The following is a 20,100-nucleotide window of genomic DNA, read 5'->3' as shown; positions in this document are numbered from 1 at the left end:
ATTTCCCAAACTCTATCAGTAACATTGACTAGATCTCAGTGGAGCATAAAGGGAGCCTAGAACAAGCAGTTCAATAAATCTACCCTCCAGACTTCTATATTTAATAAGATGACCACCATCCCTACTTTTGATCCATATTCTGCCACTCATCAGCTGTATAATATCAGGCAAGTCACTTCCTCTCAGTATGCTCCTTCTGCCTCATCTATTTTTGACACTGAGCTCGAGAGGCAGGAGCTTGCCTTTTGCTAAATATGTTTACCCAGTATATTTGATTTGAGGCTTTAGACACTAATGCAATACAGAGACAAATAACAACTCTCTGTAAGCAATTTTGCCAGTTTTCCACAGAGACGGAGAGATCCACGCATTCTTAAAACATCTTGTTCATCTGTAAGGAATGTTCTTGAAACACTGTCAGAAACAATGAACTACTACAAATAGTAGCTCTTGCAGTGACCCAAAAGTCTTCCCATCACAGCAGGCAAAGATGACAAAAAAAACAGTCAAAAAATCTAAACACCCAAATATCTCAAAATGTTATTATCTGCCGTCTCTTCCACTAGATGGGGCTCGAACTCTAAATCATCTCTTCCTCAAGAACAGAGAAGCTGAAGAACTTGAAACATGTAGTATTTAAGCAATTATTTCACAAAAATGCATGAGAACAAGCCTTATTCACTGTGAGTGAGGTTCTCAAAATCAGACACCTACAATTAAGGACATGGCCTTAAACCCATCTGCATGAATGGAGAAGCTGGTAAGGGAACGCCTACAATACATGGCAATGAAACAATTGTGACCTAATTCTCTTGTCACATATCAAGTGAATTATGTGGAATAAAAAGTAAAAAAATTCTTGTATCCAAGTATCAGCAAACATCCTGACTCACTGGATACAAAATACTTTCATTAACTATGTCTGTGGGACACAGCCAACCCTCTCAGTTTCTTTTACACACAGCTCTTGAAATTGTTCTCAGAGGAACGGTTTTCTCTGAACAGCAGAAAGACCTTTCTTCCATTCTCTTTCTTTTTAATGGCCAAATAGATCATGAAAATAAAGCTGATGACAAAGAAAACAATAATGCAAACAAAAAATACTGTGAGAGTAAGTTCCTCTGCCCTAGCTCTCTCCCTTGTTCAGACCCTTAGGCGCTGGACAGCCAAGAATGTGTCCCCCTAGTGCAGAAAGACTTACAAGAGCAGCACTGTGAACAAACTGCAATGGTAATTGCAAACTGGGTAGATATACTTTTCTGGGACCAGATATAACTTTAGGGTTCCTACCTTTCTCTTCTCATGGGAAATTGTCCCCAGGGTGCTCCATAATTCTTCTTAATCACTTATGGGAGAATGGGAAGGCACAAAGGGGAGTTCAGAACCACCTCTTGGGAAACCAAAGCTAATGCTGGACAGTAGGAAATGACAGAATAGAGGACTTCTCTTTTCCTCTTAAAGAGTCCCTGTGGATTACATCCATAAAGCATTGATACTCTTCTCTAGTTTTGCAAGGGAAGTTTCACTTTACACAAAGCCCAAATTTTTGAAAAAGGAAATATGATTCAAAGAATCTTTTTGCAAAATTCTAAGGTTTTACATCATTAACTCCCCCTGTTCTAATCTCATTTCCCTTCTTCCTGACATGCTAAAATTCCAAAGGGTTACTTTCAAACAAACGTGAGTGAATTAAGCATTCCTGACCTACTAGAATACATTTATATTCCACTAAGTCACTGAGGTCTAGGTCCCATTAGAATTTGGGCACCTAAATAACTACTGAAGCCTAAGGTGCCTTAGTGAGTGGAAAGGATCAGGGCTTCACATACTTCTGAATGTATTACTCTTTCTGCTAGCATTGTTTAGTATTTTGCCAACTTTAAAAAAAAAAATAAAAAACACCTTTACTAAATTGGAAGTTAGTTTTTTATCTGATTTCTGGAGAGCTGTATGGCTGTTAGCATTTTTGTATGTCTGTAACATTGTCAAGGATTCAAAACAAGTGTTTTTTTTCTAAATGACTGAATGACTTTGTAACTGGTTTTCTCCTTACCAGATCTATTCAGTATCAAAGAAGTTTGCAGAAGACTTTTGATGAAATCAAAAGACACCTAAACACATCACTCTAACAAACCTCTGTGCTTCTGATTCTTTCCTTACCTGCAGTTATCAACAATATACTGCACAATCTTGTCAAGCACTTTCTCAATCAATGCTGTCCGAACCCATATGTGTTTGATGGCCTGAGGTGTCAGTACAGGTGTTTTACTAGTGGTTGATCCCTGCCTCTTGAGGGGTTCCTGTCCATTTGGCTGACTTTTCCTGCAAAAGGAGATAAAGTAAAAGTTGTCAGAATTCAGAATCTCTTCCCCTCACTGGAAACCTTCCAGTGAAAAGAATGCTGTTGGAACACACACCATGTATCTGACAAATGCATACCTGTATACTAGCTGTGTATATTATGTTAGCACTCACCACTACTGGGATGTGGAGTCTTAGTCAGTCCCTCATCAGGGATTTTCTGAAAGTCATCGCTCTGACTACTGATTCAGGATGCTTCTGTTCTGGGCTATCAATCTGAGAAGTCTGTAAGGACTATCTAATTGAAGAAGAGATGCTAAATAATTTCTAAAAAAATCCCCCAAACAGGTCAGTATTAGGTATGTCAGTCGTCCCTAACAAAAATATCTTTTTGCTATTGAAGCTTTAGAAAAAGCCCAACGTTTGAGCTCCTCCAAAACTTCCACATACGATAGGCTGAAAAGAGCAGGCAGCAAATCTCTTGCAGACCACAGGCCCCAAAAGAATGAAAACACAACAAAATGCGAACTATAATGTAAAGTAAGTTGCACTTGAACAGAAATTTGCTTCTTATCAAATAAAGCTTCATACTTACTTGGGAAAGCTACATGGAGGATGGTAAAAAAGATTCTTTGTCTCCCAGCTTTCTTTTGTACCTTCAAGCTCAAGCTAGCCATGAGCCCACGAGGACAGAAAGCTGCTTCAGCATGAGATATTCCCACTGAGACCATGAGCACGGAGTAGGATTTGAGATTAACACAGGCAGAGCTGTTCCAGGGAGCTCCTGCCACACAATTGTCAGGCAGTCCTTGGGCACAGGCCCGTCTTTTTATTCTCTGTAAAGCACCATGTATAGCTAGCTACAGCACAGTCTGTGCTAGTGTCTTGGCAGTGAGATCCTCTCTCTTACCACCTACAGAATGACAACAAGACAACTAAGAGATAAGCAACATCAAACTGAGAAACCAGGACTAAAGCAAATGAGCATCCAAAGCCAGCTGGGAGCTTGCTTGCAGCCAAGCCCCCTGCTTGTTCTGACAGCATAAGGCAGCACTGCAACAGGCCCACTGCAGAAATGGGGAGTTCGATGCTGTCTTTTAGTGACAGGATGGCAAGCTGGTTATACAAAGCAGAATCACTTCCCAAGTTCGGCTGCAAACAAGAATGTGGGCACTGCTCAGCAAGGTGGGCTCTGAACCACGCAGGAGGTTGTCACCCCTTCCTGCGGAGTTACCTGCTGCCCAGCAAACCTATCTGAGGCCAGCCCAGAGGGGCAGCTGTGCCTCAGGCATGCTGTGAGGAAGTGTTCTGCCGCAGGAACAGGATGGTACTGTTTTCTGTAGATCCTATATGCTGTGCTTCCTGCCATGCCACTGCACAGCTTCACATAGTGGAAATGCAATTTCCAAGGAGCAACAATAGTTGGGCACTGTTTTGGGTGAAGCCCGTAGTTCTTTGCATTTACACAGCCCCTAGTCCTCCATTAGGCCATGACAAAACCTCTGCAAGGCAACACACACATGCAGTGACGATCCCAAGCAAAGAAATAGACAACATCACTGATAGCCTTCTTTCCAATATTTAAATAACTAACTTGAATAAAATACCAGTCTAAATCAGTAGTCATGTAAATAAAAATATATTAAAAAACACATATGTACTTGCTAAAAACTACATAAGGTCTGATAATTAGAAGAAGCTTAATAAAGATAAGTGCCAGAAATATAAGTGCTAATTTAAACAACTGTCAATTATTGAAGACTTCAATGCAACACAAACATGCAGTCGCTCTCTTGACAAATCCATTTTTACAGCAAGTTGATCAAAAGGCTAAAAAGTTCCTACAATCCACAAAGATGTCTTAAGGCTTAGCAGTGCCACTGTACAACAGTCTGTACAAATGTTCCTGTCTGAAAAATGAAATCTGAAAAAATGTTCCTGTCCTGTGTACAATACAAAACACTCTTCCCACAGGCTCATGCGCTGTGATTTTGGAGCACCTCTCCTACAAAGAAAGGCTGAGAGAGCTGGGGATGTTCAGCCTGGAGAAGAGTAGGCTCTGGGGTGACCTCATCGCAATCTCAAGTCCTCGACTCCAATACAAATTCAGTTGTGCTCAAGCCCAGTGCGTGCCTAAATGCGCTCTTCCGATCACTCTCATTGCTGTCCACGTCTTCTTGAGTTCATTCTTTCACCAACTGTTCTTTGTATCCATTAACTCAACTATTTCTGCTGTGATACCCACAAATCAAATCTTCTGTTACTGGTTTGGCAAGAAGCATGCTAAAGCAGCTTTTCCAGTAAGTCTGTTCTATCAGTTCCTCTTGCCACCCACATCCCTTCCCACTAACAGTCCAAACTGGTCCATCAAACCCTGGCTGTGAGCGCTCTGTCAAATCACCAGTTATTATTAACTTTTGTTGTTTTGTGTGGGCTGGACACCCTGATCCTCTACACTACAAGAAATCACACAAAACACCAAAGACCCAGTTCCCAAGCTCTGTCTCTTTGCTAACTATCAGCTTGATGACACAAAAACATTTGTCTTACAGTTACAGACACTGAAGAGTCAAAGCTACAACAAATTTGGCTAATAAAAAACTCTCTGCATGAACCAACAAGTCCGTAACCTCTCCAGGCTGCATACACATTGCGGGAATTTTGCTGGTAAACAGATATCAGCCTCACCTGCTTTCCACCTGCTGCTGCAGTTCCTGCACTTTCTTGCATATGTCTCCTGCTACTGCGTACGTCTTCCCAACTTTGGTGAACAGCGCAGCAACCTTGTCAGTCCGCAGGAAGCCAGCAGCCCTGCGCTTCAGCATGTGCAGGAGACATGCTTCCACAACACCTGCAAGAAAGGGAAGGAGATAAATTTATGGGTACTCCTGTCCTTCAGGCTTCTGTTTGGTGATTGCCGTCTGCTAACACCCACTGGTCAGGTGTGGAGACAAAAGAACAGGGAGGTGCAGAGAGAGAAAGACAGACTAGATCTCAAAATCAGATGATGCAAGTATATATCTCATCTGCAACAATAAGCACCTTGTAAGTTACAGACATTGGAAGAATTCCTGATTCTACTGAAAATGAACCCTGAAAACTAACCCAAGTCCCAGGCAAAACTAAATGGCATGTGGAAACACCACCTGCATGTAGCTAGCCTAGACGCTCCAGCAGTTGAAGGACTACAGCATGTGTCTGTATCGAGCAGCATTAGTAGAGATGTCCCCTTGATTTTCAGCACTGCTACCCTACTGCTTCACTTTGCAAGACTGAGCAACTACCTGCGGAATGAATAAATAAGAGAAGCATTTATGAGGTATTAATAACTTCACATTTTGTGTCTTATAACTCTGGAAAAAAAAAAAAAAGAAATCTCTAATTGGCTTCCTGCTAACACATCCCTACTACACAAATTAACCTAATGTGTGTTCTGAAAACACTACCGTTTGCTCTTACAGTGCTGAAAACAGCACTAGAAAAGCACTTGGGAAATGCATCGTGGGATAACAATGACACTATTTTGCTTTCAACTTTGAAGGCAGATATGTCTTTAAGCTAAGCAGCAATGGATAAATCTGACAGAAGGTAAACTTTACATGGGAATCCCTAATTTGCCTGTGGAAGAGCCAGTAGAATTAAATACTGATGGTTTGTGGATTTTAGACTGTTCATCTTAATATATTTTTTTTTCAAGATACAACTAACTTGATTTAGCAAAGCCAAGTCTTCTAATTGTACACCCTGAATTGTTGCAGCCGACCCCGAGCTACTCTGCAATAACTGTCCCAGCATTTCTTACTGCCGTTAGCAAGAGGCTCCTGGCTGAGGCTGAACCCAGAGAAGTCCTAGCCCAGGAGAAGCAACAACCAAAAACCCACTGGGAATTAGTGTGGCAACAAAGCAACAGTGCAAATGGTCTCAGCTTCTGCAGAGCCCTGCTCTGCATCTTGTAGGAAACGCACCTGGACTGCGTTTCACAAGGCTACTGAGCAGCAAGCCTGACCCTGCTTCCACACGGCTGTACTGCCCAACCCAAACTGCAGCCTCAGAAGACAACCAGCCCTTTGCTTTTTCACCCCTGCCATGTGCAAAAGCTAAAGAGCAGCACTATTCCGCGAAAGAAAGGCCAAGAGACACGGGCACATCCCTGCCTGACCCCTCTCAGCATCAGCTTATGCCAGGAAACATCTGCTGCAATCAAAGGACATCCGTAGGTGGCAGAGGCAGTGCCTGTCTGCCTGCAGCCTTACAAGCGGGAGCCCAGCGCTGATGCCATCCCTGGAAGCAAGGCTGTTCCTGCTCGGATGAAGAGGGAGCATCTGTGCATCTCATACAGAAGCAGCGGCGGGGGCGAGCGAGTTTGGCTGCCCACAGGTTGTGCGAGGCCAGGCAGAGCGGCACGGGAAGAACAAAGAGCGATGACAGCACCGGGATGTTCTTCACAGCACAGCCCTAGATCCCGTCTAGCAACCATCACGACGACTCTTAACTCAGCTACTGTTTTGCTCTGTCTTTCAATTAGAAATAAAGAAAACGTAAAAAGAAAAGCAGCTTTCCGGATGCCTGAAGAAATGCACTAATAATTGGTACCAAATCTTAAATGAAGCAACCTGCCTTTAAAAATAACTGCAAAGCAGCGCATTGCTGTTGCTTAGGAAACAGGCTCTCTTCCCACCTTCGCTGTATTTTTTTTTTCTTTCTTTAAAACAATAAAATATTGATGAAGCAAATTTAGTGAAAAGCGTAGCTGGCACAGCTTTAATTATTAACAAATGCTGCAGCTGCCATGGAGGGCATTTCCACAGCGACTGCCCCTAAAGCTCCAATATTTAATTATTCCATCATGACATTTCTCATCACAAGGACTTGGCGTAACATCAGTACCTGATGGACTGTAACACACGCGTAGTGGCTATTTGCAAGGGGAGAGTCACTGGAATTCACTCCTGGATTGCCTCAAAATATACGTTCCAAGGGATGAGAGATTAATGCAGCACGTCCAGCTTTATGTGTAAGGTACCCTGAGATCCGGGTTTAGGTTTTAGTCCCAGCTGTAACTTGTGTGACCTTCAAGTCACTTCATTCGCCTCTACTTCACCACTAGACTGAGGCTAACAATACTATCTCTCTTCAACTTTTCTCTCAGAGCTCCTCTATGCAAAGAAAATATTGCAGGACAGCTAACTGAATTTGATTTCACACCAGACTTAACGTGCATTGGGTTTCAAACACAGTGGCTTTTATCCAGCTAAGGATAGAGATGTTAGGAGGAGAGAGGAAGAGGCAGGAGATGTTAGATGCGTTCCTATTCCAACACTAGGGCAGAGGAACAGGTGACGGATGTCACCTCTTCGGTGCAGGGCAGCAGAAAGGCGCCCTCTAACACAGCAAGCTGCACAAGAGCTTCACAGCACATCGGGGGGCAGCTGCCTGGAAGATTCAAGGACTTTTGTCTTCTGCGTGCCCAGCGGCGGATGCTCTCATCTCACTGCACTGCACCTTGTCAGCATCGCCCACAACAGCAGCATGAGTGCACATGCTCCACTTACCTTGTCTCTTTTTTCCCCCCTTTTTTAAAACCAACCACAAAAACTAAATTTCTATTTTCTAAACATTGGATTGAATCAGTAAAAGCACACTTTTTACAGGGAAATATATCAGCAATTACAAACTCTTCTTCCTGAAAACCTCTGTGCCTCTCCTTCTCTGTGCAGAAAGGCCTCCACAAGTCCGCTGCTCTGCAGTTAGGCTGCTTATGCCTCTTGCTTTCTGTTAATCTGCAAGAGAATTAGCCTATTTCTTGACCACCTCTTGGATTTACATCAGTTCTCCACGGCACGGTCTTGACATTCATCTTGTAGGCTTGTGGGAATAGGTGAAAACAAACAGAACATAATATACCCCCTTCCTATTGTTATGCTGGACAGTGTCAGAATGACAAATTTTAACTGAAGACACAAAAGGGCATGGTGTGCACAAACACTCCCCTTCCTCATTTCCACTGTGCCTCAGCGTACATTTTCAACCAGCTGAAATTCATGCAGATTATGTATTACAAAGACACACACAAACCCAACCGCCAAGCAATGGAGACAATGTCAAAAATGCATGAAGGAGCTGGGCCAGAGAAATCTTGACAGAACTATTTTGGGAGAAGAAAGCTGGAGGCTTAGGCAAATCAGGTTTCTGCAAATTTCTGCAAGTTTCCTACTTTTCCTTATTTACTAAGAAACCAGAAAAAGGTAATTGTCCTGCAGTTGCAAAGCGCAGAACACAGAGATTGCTGCCTGCAAATATAACACAAAGAACATTTTAGGGGGTATAGTTAGAAGAACCTTTCCTTATTTAAAGAAAATGAGCCATTTTTCCCTTTTTGGAATCTACCAGTCTTGAAAAACATAAAAAGAGATGAAGATGTAGCTGTTTCTGGGGAACCTGGTAAAATCCCAAAAACATCAACAGGTAGTTTTGCATACAAACAGGTAGCTTCTACACACAAACATATGCTTTTATTTATTCGTCTGCATGCACACAGGTAAATAACTATTGTAGGCTTTCTAAGCACAGCATAATGCAATCTCGAGCCTGCCTACTGTCGTTGTAGCTACAACAATATATACAAGCAAAAACTGACTACAGAAAAACACAGCTACCCATTATGTGCCCACTGGAGGAGCAGCACTGTGCTTGGAAGAAAATCAACACAGCTCAGGTAATTCTTTTCTATCATTCAGCTGACAGCAGCCATCTAAAAATTCATTAACTTCAGCCAATTTTGAGGAACATCACCCGCAGTATCCACTGCTGAATTTAATTAAGTGCAGATATGTTATTGATTTACAACAAAAATAATCTCTGTCCCCAACAGCTTTAATGAATGTCACATTTTTATGACTTCAGCAAGGATACTTCTTGCAGGGTCAGACTGACAACTTCGCTTTTCTCCTTTTTTGCCTCTATCAAAATCCCGACAAGAGTTAATGGACCGTGTAATAAGAGAGCTCTAGGGATGGGCTTGGAAGGGTGGTAAGCAGAGAAAAGGCCTGTGGAAGGATTATTTATGGGATTTATTTAGCAGATGAGATTTTCCTTAGACAGGAAGAAACACCACAGCTAAATGCCTTGTTTTCATGGAAACTGTGTACAGGGAATAGAATTCATGAGGCTCAAGAAAATAGGAACAAGAGAAAAGAGGAGGATGACAAAGAAGCAATAAGATGCTCACGATCTCCAGCTGCTCTTGCTGTACCTAACTCATCACAGATCTGCCCAGCTTGAAACCAATCTTATCCCCAAGTTACAGCATGCCATGTCATTGAGAAATGCGTGCAGAGCAGGTGAGACACCCAGAGGTACCGCGTTCTAACCAAGAAGCAAGTGACTGCAGAGGAGATACCCAAATCCTTTTCAAATCAAAGATACCTTTGTCCCACGGGTACTGCTTTGTGCATTTTAAAGAAGAGGGGAAAACAGAGTATCGTGTGTGCTTAAGTCTCAATCCCCTTTTAACATCCTGTTAAAAAGAAACAAATTGCTTCATAGAACAGAAGAAAAGCAAGATTATAGTAAGCAAAGTTCGATTAAATATTTTCTTTATAATTACAACCTCAAGATAATGCCTCAGTAGTTATGTACAACCCCTGCTTTGTTACTGGGCATTCCTTAATATGGACACGCATCAGAGTTATCTGTGCTGATGTGTCGCTTCCATTCCTGATGTATTCCTCCAACACTCTCTTTTAGCATATATCCATTTTTCATTTCACCACAAGGTTTTGGCAACTGAAGCTTGCAGCTTCTCTGCAAGTCTGGTACATTTTAACACGCTCTTATTAACAGCAGCCCCATCACGGTTGTACTGGAACAACACCAGCACTGCTAAGAGAGAGATTTAGCGAGGCAGTTAAAGGCGCTCTTTCTGCTGTAGCTCTTACTCTGGCTGCTCAGCTGAGAAGTCACGATGCCTGATGTTAGACCAATCGGGAGGGCATAAACATGTTTCCATATTTAATTTCATTTTCATTTCAAGCTGCAAAAGGTAGACTTTTAAAAACACTTTTTATTACTTTTATTAGCATTTACTAAAGCATTAATGTAGCAAATCACTCATTTAAGAGGTGCTTTTCACCTCTTTTCACCTTTTCACTCTCCAAAGCCCACCTCAAACTTGAAGCAGGCCTTGCTACACCCTGCCAAGTTCACCGGACATTACACTTTACAAACATCCAAGTCAGATGCAACAACCAGCTCCTGAGCTACTAATGGCATGAAATACACAATCCTCATAGATAATCGAAATATTAGCCTGAAAAGTTCCCCTAGCAACAGTCAGGCCACAATCAGCACTTAAGACACATGCACACCCATCCTTCAGGGCGATGTAAATTCTCACTCTCAGGCCTACCCACTTTACCAGTTACTTGCAGCAAGGGGGTACATACATAGCTTGGAGCTTGGTTACCACCTCCCTTGACTGCTGGTGCCATTTCTTCAATACTGACGATTATTTCATTTCCCTCTGGAAGCACAGTGAAAGCAGCAGCTAGCGGGAACTAAGCGTGCACAGCTGTGTGGTTTAATGGTTAAGTTGACCTGGCCTAAAACTACTTTTGTTTTGCTCTACCACACAGACACCTCCTTTGCAATAAACCCCAGGGGAGGTATCTGAACGGACAATCCTCAGTTCTAAAGATAACTCTGGCTAGGACACATCAGGGCTGGAATTTGGTGACCATTCCTCTTTAAAATCTTGATCACTAAGCCTCAAGAACCTCAATACTCTTCAGAAAATGGAAGTGTTTCCATTAAACACTATTACAGGCAAATCAGAATAACTGAGGTTTCTCTAAATAATTGAATATGATCCAATTTGATGGCCCATGACTAACATAAAATGTTTAGCAGAGTGCTGTAAAAAGCATAAGAAATTATATTTCACTTCTCAAGCTAAAAGCACGTGCAGTTTAAAAAATGATTTCACATCAGAGCTAATATTCACTCTTTTCTCCCCTTCTGTAACACTCTGCTCATTACTTATAAGTGGTCACCTTTGGGGCACAATCAAAAAGCTTTCAAATTTGTGTGAAACAGTATTTGCCTCCCGTCAATTATGATAATCTCTGGCACTCTCTTTGGGCTAATGTGTTTATGAAGTGAGGTAGAACCTCTGTAAACTATTTTATAGGCATTATTCATCACTGAAAATGTTCCATTTGTTTTCCAAATAGGAACAGAAATACAGGAAAGCTCATACTTTGTTTACAAGAGACCTGTATTTCCATAGCTGATTAACTGCACTTTTTAAAATGCCAATGCCAAGGACAGAAAGCTAAAAGAATTAAAATAATAAAATGTCCGTTTGGACAACGGTTATTTACATCTATTTCTATGTAAGTTACATCTCTGCAAGCTAAGAAAAAAAGAAAGAGGGGCAACAGATTTCTTAATTTTTTGTCAGACCCCAGCAATATGGTGTTATTTAGAAGCCTTGAGGCGATTTCCTATAAACCCCAAAGCATAAAGCATCTGTTCCTAATGGAACTGATTTTCAGAGGAACTGCAAACCTGCAACTCCAACTGAACTGGATGGGAACAGCTTGTTGTGCAGACAGACACACAGGACAGTTCAAAAATGAGGTCCAGGCAAGCTCCAAATCAATTTCCTGTTCTTTCATGGAACATCTGTTAATAATTTGTTGCCATGCTTTAAAGAGGAGGCAGAGGAAGGGTTTCTATCAGGAATTTATTTCTCACCTTAAAAATGAACAAAGAGGGGTTTCCCACATTGCTACCTTCCATGATTTTACTGCAAGTTTGTGGATATTTGATATTCTTCTGAAAGCTTTATTATCTTGAAGAATATCACTGGATAAGAATTTCTGCATAAGAACTTATTTAAGAATACATTTCTATTCCTCAGTTGATTCTATTTTCCCGTCATAACCTTTAATCCAGTCCTGTAACTTAGGACCATGAAGGAAAGTATTTCTGACTCATGATTTTTCATTACTCGGGGCTGGCAATCATGACGCTTGGTGACTCTGATAATTGCTTGGATTTCAGGTCCTGAACGAGAAAAAACAGAACACAAGCTCCAGCATCATAGAGTCATTGGTTCCTAATTAGATCTTCTCTTTCAAACACAATTAACTTTGTGCAAAATGGGATAACAAGTCATCATAAAACTAATGAAGAAAACAGTCCCACAACTAACTGCATTTTTGTTGTTAACCCTTACGCATGTTACCAGCTTGCACTCCTAACTAGCACCGCCAGGCACCCCCACAGCTCAGGCACACTGCTAACCCCGAGCTACCCCAGGCTCCTGGCCTGGAGCAGTCACCAGCCATAGTCATGTTCAAAGGCTTCCTGGTCTGCCTTTGCCAGCTTTGGCAGAGACATTCTGTGGGATTTCAATTAAAACTATCTGATTGCATTCCTACAAACATTTGCAGACCCTGAAACTTAAGCACTTAACCAATCTCAGCCTAAGCATCTGGTAGTGTGCTCCAGAAAATGCAGCCACACAGCTGCTGCCCTGCTGTCTGCCAGCTCCAAAAGGAATGGGATACTAACCTCCCTTACCAAACTGAGGTGACACCTAATTAAAGCCGGGAAATAACTGTTAAAAGGTTTGATAAAAAGTCTCTCTGAAATAAAAGTGAGAGGACTTCACGTCTCACAGCCACCAGCCCGCCACACAGGCACCAAGTCATGGCGCACACGATGCCCTGACTGGGAACACTGGGGGACGCGCCTAACACGCACACCGGTTAAAGAAGGTGCGTTTGTATTGCTCTGCCTGAAGGGGAGTACTAACACCAGCCAACAAGTACTTCACAGAAGAAGCCATTTTCATTCCCTTCAGTCTGGAGCCCAGCTCTGACGTAACACAACCTGTCCAGAGTCAAAAACAGATATTCTAGTCTTGCTGCACTGAAGCATACACAGGGAACCTGGACGAGCTACTGCACATCTCAGAGAAGAATATGAGAGAAATTATACTGAGGAGTACAATAACATTTACCTGTCGGCTGGGCGTTACGCTATGGACCTGGAGGTCACCCCCAGAGTAAAACAGCCTCTCGCTGCAGTGCCCTGAACAGAGCTTGCTTCATGCATCTCCTTCTCTATCATCACCCAGGCAAAAGAGAAGAAATTTGGCTGCTACCAAAACTAACTAACTAACTAAATAAATAACACTTAATACTCATAATGGTCTAAGAAGGAATATCATCAGGAATGAGGGGGCCACTTTTGGAAGCTGTGCAGTGGTATTACACTGCCTACTTTGGCTCCAGGGTCAGCTAGACACGCGACAAGCACAGCCACTAGGGATGTGAGTGCTGCAGCTGTCACCTCTCCTGCAGCATAAGGAGCTCCAGAGGAAAGTGGGCACCAAGCACCGCGGGAGAAAAGGAACGGAGAGCGGCAGTGACCTTGTGGTAAGCCTGTCCAGTCCCCAGCACGACTCCTGTGCAAAGTTCAAAAGGTCCCAGATGAGGTCGGGTGGACAGCAGGGGAACCCCTCCACCACTCTCGTCTCCTCACGTCTCAGAGACTCATGTGGTGCAAACGTGCAATCCTCAAAGAGGGTTTGAAGGAAGCCTCAGCGCAGCATTAAGTACCGCTCTACAGCTCAAAATCAGAACTGGCCTCTGCAATTCAACCGCATGGGGATTCTGCACTTTTTAATTAATGGGTTTAATTACTGGTAGCAGAGTTACTATTCAGGCCAAAAAAATGCTTTTCATGCTGTTCAAACCTTCTCTGATTCAACTAAAAATCTCACTGAAAAGCCAAGTCCTGCATGCCTTGCAGTGACCACGTTACCTTTTCTACTTGTGTGCACTGCTAACCTTCCTCCACAGTGCAGCAGCTACATTCACTGGGACAAGCAGGTACGCTGGATTTACACCTACACAACGCACGTGTTGATTCTGGCACATCCCAGCTCTCGGTAATCCACCTGATGTTTATGGCTATTATTTCACAGCATGAGAATTAAGGATTATTTCACTTAATACACTCAAAATATTTATTCAAAGAGAACAAACTACCACAACTTATTTTAAACAATGTAAGAACGCCTTTAAATTATAAACTAGGTAAAGCACAAATACATTCAATAAACAATAATTTAATTACAAGTCAATTCAAAGTTCACATCTCCTTTAAAACAAATATGAAGTCAATGTTAAACATTTTGTACAATGCCAGTTTTTGTCAGCATCCTTGCTACACTTAAGTATTAATTACACCAAGCAGAGCAATACAGTTAACTTCACTGAGGAAGTATTGTCTGTTCAAAGTTTGTTTTGAGCTGGAGCAGTTATCAATTTACCTTTAAAAACAAGGCACATTTACTACATTTAATTACTACTATTACAGGAGCAATATAATTTCTGGCTACATAACCCATTCATAAAGCATCAAGTACGCACTGTGCACATGGATTGCTTTAAGAGTTCTCCAGCAGCAGGCTCCCCCTGCCCCTTTCTTTCTCCTCCTCCACCGAATAATGCACACAAATGCAGCACAGTGTTTGGGCAATCAGGGCAGTTATTGCAGCTCTGCAGATGCAGTAAACAAGCAAAACATGAAGTGCATTAAACAAACACCACAACGGTAACGGAGCAGAGGCCAGGGCAATAAATCTCCCTTTATCTACTAGTCAGATAGGTGATTTAGCTGCAAAGCAGCTCGGCTATCACAGCCGCCTCAGAGCTGGGGCTGCCTTCCTGCACGGGGGGCTTGGCATTCACCCAGGGTGGCAGGGAGCTCGGCCAGGCAGGCGGCACCGCTCAGCACCGCGCGCACAGCGTGCGCTCACACCTCCGCGCTCGCTGCAGGCACAGCAGGGCGCTTCTGCCCTGCCCTGCCCTGCCCTGCCGCCCAGGGTGCTGATCAGACCTCGGCCCCAGAAGTCACTTTCCACACTTGCCAAGTTCACCAGAGAAAAAGAACAACAGCTGACAGCTGCTCTGCCGAGACCTGTATAGGTACTGGCTGCTGCTGTCTACCCTCTTTCCAAGGCTCCAGTTAGTACAGACATCTCATGCTTCTCGCAAGAAGTCACAGCGTGCTGGGCTACGGAAGGCATTTAAGAAGATAAATACTGGAACTGAATATTGGGACTGATTCGTAACAACAAGAAAATAGCAATATTTGAAAATAATGCAATCTTCAGGCAGAGGCTGAAGATTTCCCAATGAGTTAGCTATCTATCTCAATCAGTTTAAATGAAATTGAGTTAATCTTCAAATCTCTTATTTCCTTCAAAAATCCTAAACTAATATAATTCATCCTATAAAACAATAACAACAACAAACCCCCCCCACACACACTCTTTATAATTTAATACAGCAATAAAACTGGGAAAAGAGAGTGAAGAAAGGATAACAGAAGAGTTAACACAACCTATGTAAGGTCACAGAAAAAACTTCCTAGACACCTACAAAATTCTGCTTTTAAGTCACAGATTTTTTCTTCTTTTTTTTCTTTTGACAAGATAAGGCAGTCTTCTCAAGCACAATTTGACCTGGGTTTGTAGATCTGGAGTAAAGACATCCTAACCTCCTATGTTTCTAGCTTCTGGAAAGCCTTCTGTACATTTTTTCTTTGTGAGTTTATTTATTTATTTATTAATGAGAGGAGAAAAAGAGGAAAAAGAGAATATATATTAAAAGCTGAGCTAATGAGATATCTTGACTGGATACAGTATAAAAGAGATCACTTGCACAGCCCTGTGAGATTCACATCAGCTACATGTTCTCGAAGGGAGCAAGAACAACGTTCAGGCAACCTTGTCTTTGGATTCATTCACAAATAAGACATTATGTTTGCTGTATAAAACCGATTTAAACAGATTTCTAATTCTTTGTTTACAGCAGCCTGTTGCTGTCAGATCTAAAGACAGGCAACCATGCAGAATAAGACTTAGAGCTGCAGGTAGCTCACAGACAAGCACAGTAAATGCCATATGCTGAACTGGAAAGCCCTGCTTGCCGATTACTGGTAAACACACATCAGATAACTACAGCGATAGATACAAGAAAAGCTTCCTTCTTCTTCCCTCTTTCCCTCAGAAATGTAAAAGCTGGGAAGGGCTTGTACTTCAGGTGACAATGCGGCCAGCCACAAATCTTTTAGGGCAGCTTGTGCAAGGAAGGGTGCGGGAGGAGAGGAGCAGTGTTTTTTCTCTGGCCTGCAGGGATGGCACTCAGCTGAACAAGTCACGGTCCACACGTAACACGATGTCAGCTGCCATTACCACGGCAACGGCACCAGATAACCCAAGCTGAAAACATCCACATCCAGTTCCTAACAGAAATGCCATCCACAAAAAATATAAAAATTGAAACAGAGCCTGCATCATCTCATTACACTTCTGATTGGCAGCACAGTACGGGTGAAATTCACCCAAGAGCAACCCGTTGCCCACATTAATGAATAAACAGTAATTTGGGAAGATGGAAAGTGCAAGTTGTTTTCTCCTCTCACACAGGGCAGTTGCTGAAAGCTTGAGCAAAACGGACATAACAGCACCCGACCAGTCCATATGTAAGCAGGGTCCAACATCAGAGGGGAAAGTTGTTCAACATCCCTGCCCAAGCTGAGAGCTGGTCAAAAAAGCTTATGCAAAGCCCATTTCAATATGCACAAATCCACAGAACCACTATCTAAAATCCTGATCTTGTGCTCATTTTCCCCTAAACATCCATGATAGCTACTGGGAATTCTGCTTGAGCAAGGTGCTCGAGGCTTGTCTGTACAAATCTCCACGTGTGCTGTAAATCACACACGGCAGCGTGGTTACTCAGCAGCCCAGCGTGGTCTCCCCTTGCCGACACACAAGCAGTTGCCGTAACAGCAGTGTATCTGAAGCAGTCGAGCAATAAACTATCCATTCAGCTTGCTCTGCAGCTGCACTGCTTCTGAGACACAGATTGAGCCCCAGCCTCCAAATGTATTAAAAAAGGCCTGAAAATGAAGATCTCTGCAAGGTCATCTGATCCCCAGCTGCCCTCACAAGACCGAAGCATACCTGCTGCAGAAGGATTAAAGGATTTCCTGTCCTTACAAACCCACGTGTACTGTAACAAAGACAGACTTGAGGACATGGCGAAAGTGGCAAGCACTATTTAAGTCCTAGTGGTACCTTTAGCCATTTAGGAGAGCTAGGAAATTTTCAGATACTGGTGCAAACAGCCCCTGAAAATCAACTACACCCTGTATTTAAGTGGCTCTTGCTAAACTCAGCCTTGCAGAGAGTAAAATGATTCACAAGAACTCTATATTTATAACAAAGATTCACTGAAAATGACTCATGTACTGAGCCAACCTAATTTTAAACAAAGGGAAAAACCTCCTGAAGCACACAAAACTGGAATGGGGAAAGAGAACTGCACACACAAAGAACCCCAGCCAGGAGCAGTTGGCCAAACCTACTGGGAACAGCCTCTCCATTCAATTAGCCGAAGTGACAGCGGCAGACTCAGCTTCACTTAATTCTGTTTTAAAGTTAATTAAGTCATATGTTCAAAGCAGCAACCTTTCTGCAGGTTGGAATACTTCCTTAGGATAGGTAGGACTGCTAGGCAATAATGAGGCAGCTGATGGAGAGTTCTACGTTCTTCAGACCCTACCAAATTCAGAATGCAAACCCAAATGGAGTCACGGCAGGAGAGAGAGAGAAGTATTAAGATTTTACAGCATTCCTAATTTTGGACAACCAGATTCTAACAGAAATAGCTGCCACCCCACTACCCCTTACATCAGCATTGCAGCACATTTTACAGGATATTATTTCAAAGAGAGAACAGACACACAGCACTAAGAGCAATCCAGAACAAACAGGCAGCCTGCAGCAAGGACACAGAACAAGGGTTTCTTCACCTGCTCCTACCTCAGGACCATTTCCCTGAGTTACTCCTTCTCCTCTCTGATATAAACACACAGTAGATTACAGGAAAGCACTTAACATAATGACAAATGCAAAACACAGTATATGCAGAGCACATATATGACAAAGAACACGGTCATTCACGTAGTAAATCTGGGATTTCTTGTTTCAAACAGAATTGATACAAGAGCCTATTTATGCCAAGTTCTTCACGTATCCAGGAAAGCCCTGAGCAAGTATGCAATACTGATGAACGGTATCAACAGGAAAAGGTCACTATTCTCAGAATTCTGTGTTCAGTAGTGTGCCAATACTTATTGCTCTAAACAGTCCACTTATCTTCAAAGCCAAATCTAACTTCCGCTCTTCTTAACCTCTCCACTGTTATTAACATAGAACTGGGTATGTTTGGCTGCAAATGCTCCATTCTGTGAAACCCAGAAGTGTTTAGATGGTGGCTATTCTCCAATTATTCTTAAGCATCGCTCTGAGTTCGGTCTTTGATTTGAAGCCTGAAGAGAAAGCAGCCAAGAGTTCACAGATGAACATGCCTCTAGAACTGTACATAGCTTTAATTCTCAGTGATACCTTTTCGTGGTATTTTTCCACACACTGAAGTCAGATAGTGTTAAATTTTTATTGGCCCCAGTAAATAATGGGCTGGATTACAGCAGTGTTGGACCAACATTCAACGGTTCCTTTTCAGGCTCCTGAACGAAGTGACTAAGTCTCCAAAGGAGTACTTGATATGAACTCCTGGGAGCTGACCTCTACTGAGAATCCTGCATTGGACCATTCTTTATCCACCAGCCCACACAGGGTCTGCTTCACTTCATCATCACAATCCACACGCACACAAATCAGTCTGCAGGAACCAGGAGAACAACAGCCAAGTTTTGTAATTTATTCAGCCTTTGATCTTTTCACAGAGAGTTCTGGAACACCAGCTGTCTTTGATGGATGCGATATTAACTCCGAAGAAGTTTTATTATCTTGTTAATTCTTGGTAAGTTCCAAAATACAGCCATGAAGAAAAGTCACCAGCACAATGGCTCACTGATTATATTTAAAAATATACAAGAATATCCACAGTGACAAAGCCTAGACCCTCAACCTCTCAAATGCACCATTTTTGTAATGTAGCATTCAGGTCCCAGTGGAGAGCAGAGAAGTGTTGTGAAGATCTAAAACATGCCAATTGCCCAGTGTGGTGATGCTGGCTAGAAAAGTCACCGGGGATCACACAGATTTCTGTTGTTGCTCTTCTTTTAAAAGAGGGCAACAGCTCTTTCAAAGACTTTCTGGGATGGATTCTGCCACCTTTACTCAAAATGAGACACCTTATTCTTCAAGTACATTGAGAGAACTTACAGAACAATGTGCCTTCACCTGGAAGGTAGCTGCCAAACTGTAACCCATGACTGCGAAAACTTCATCTTTTGCATGTTATTCTCTGGGTTGTAGCTTAATAGTCACTTATCTCCAAATACATACTTTTAACCTATTAATGCTTCCTAGTAAATCACCTTGTTGTTTTGGCTTGGTACTGGTTTTGGATAATGCCATTTTAAAATGTTTCTTATTTGTAATGTACACATGGATGTAGCAAATGTAAAGGGAAGTGGCATGGGCCTGAGCTCCATGTTCTCCTAATACTGAAATCCCTGTCTTTACCCCTGTCAGCAGAATAAATATATTTCTATAAGAAAAGTAAGACTATGCAGTGTTAATTCTTCTGTGTGCCATTTACCACATAAGGCGATGATATGACTGCTGTCTTCATGTACAAATTTCCTGGTGACTGCTTCTTCCATGATCTGCTTTACCTAAAAGAGAAAAGGAAAAAGAAGTGATTGTAAGATCCCAACGTAAACAAGCACAGCACTTGGGAG

The 20,100-nt window shown here is 42.5% G+C and overlaps 1 protein-coding gene across 7 annotated transcripts in view; it reads right to left on the bottom strand.

Moving 5' to 3' along the window:
• The window catches only part of SGSM2 (small G protein signaling modulator 2), a 51,185-nt gene that overhangs the window by 24,952 nt on the left and 6,133 nt on the right, over positions 1 to 20,100 (bottom strand). For all 7 annotated transcript variants that reach the window (XR_005813959.1, XM_040532445.1, XM_040532448.1 and 4 more), the window contains exons 2-4: positions 19,959 to 20,034; positions 4,990 to 5,152; positions 2,161 to 2,322 (exon numbers count right to left, since the gene is read on the bottom strand). Coding sequence is in view for 6 of the 7 variants with exons in the window: in XM_040532445.1 (XP_040388379.1) it covers positions 2,161 to 2,322; positions 4,990 to 5,152; positions 19,959 to 20,034 (401 nt within the window). In the remaining variant the exon portion in view is untranslated. The remainder of the gene's footprint in view (positions 1 to 2,160; positions 2,323 to 4,989; positions 5,153 to 19,958; positions 20,035 to 20,100) is intronic.

The sequence above is a fragment of the Cygnus olor genome, chromosome 20, assembly GCF_009769625.2.
Source record: "Cygnus olor isolate bCygOlo1 chromosome 20, bCygOlo1.pri.v2, whole genome shotgun sequence".
In the NCBI taxonomy this organism is placed as follows: domain Eukaryota; kingdom Metazoa; phylum Chordata; class Aves; order Anseriformes; family Anatidae; genus Cygnus; species Cygnus olor.
The sequence above is the reverse complement of the archived record's forward strand: the minus strand, read 5'-3'. Positions and strand labels throughout refer to the sequence as shown.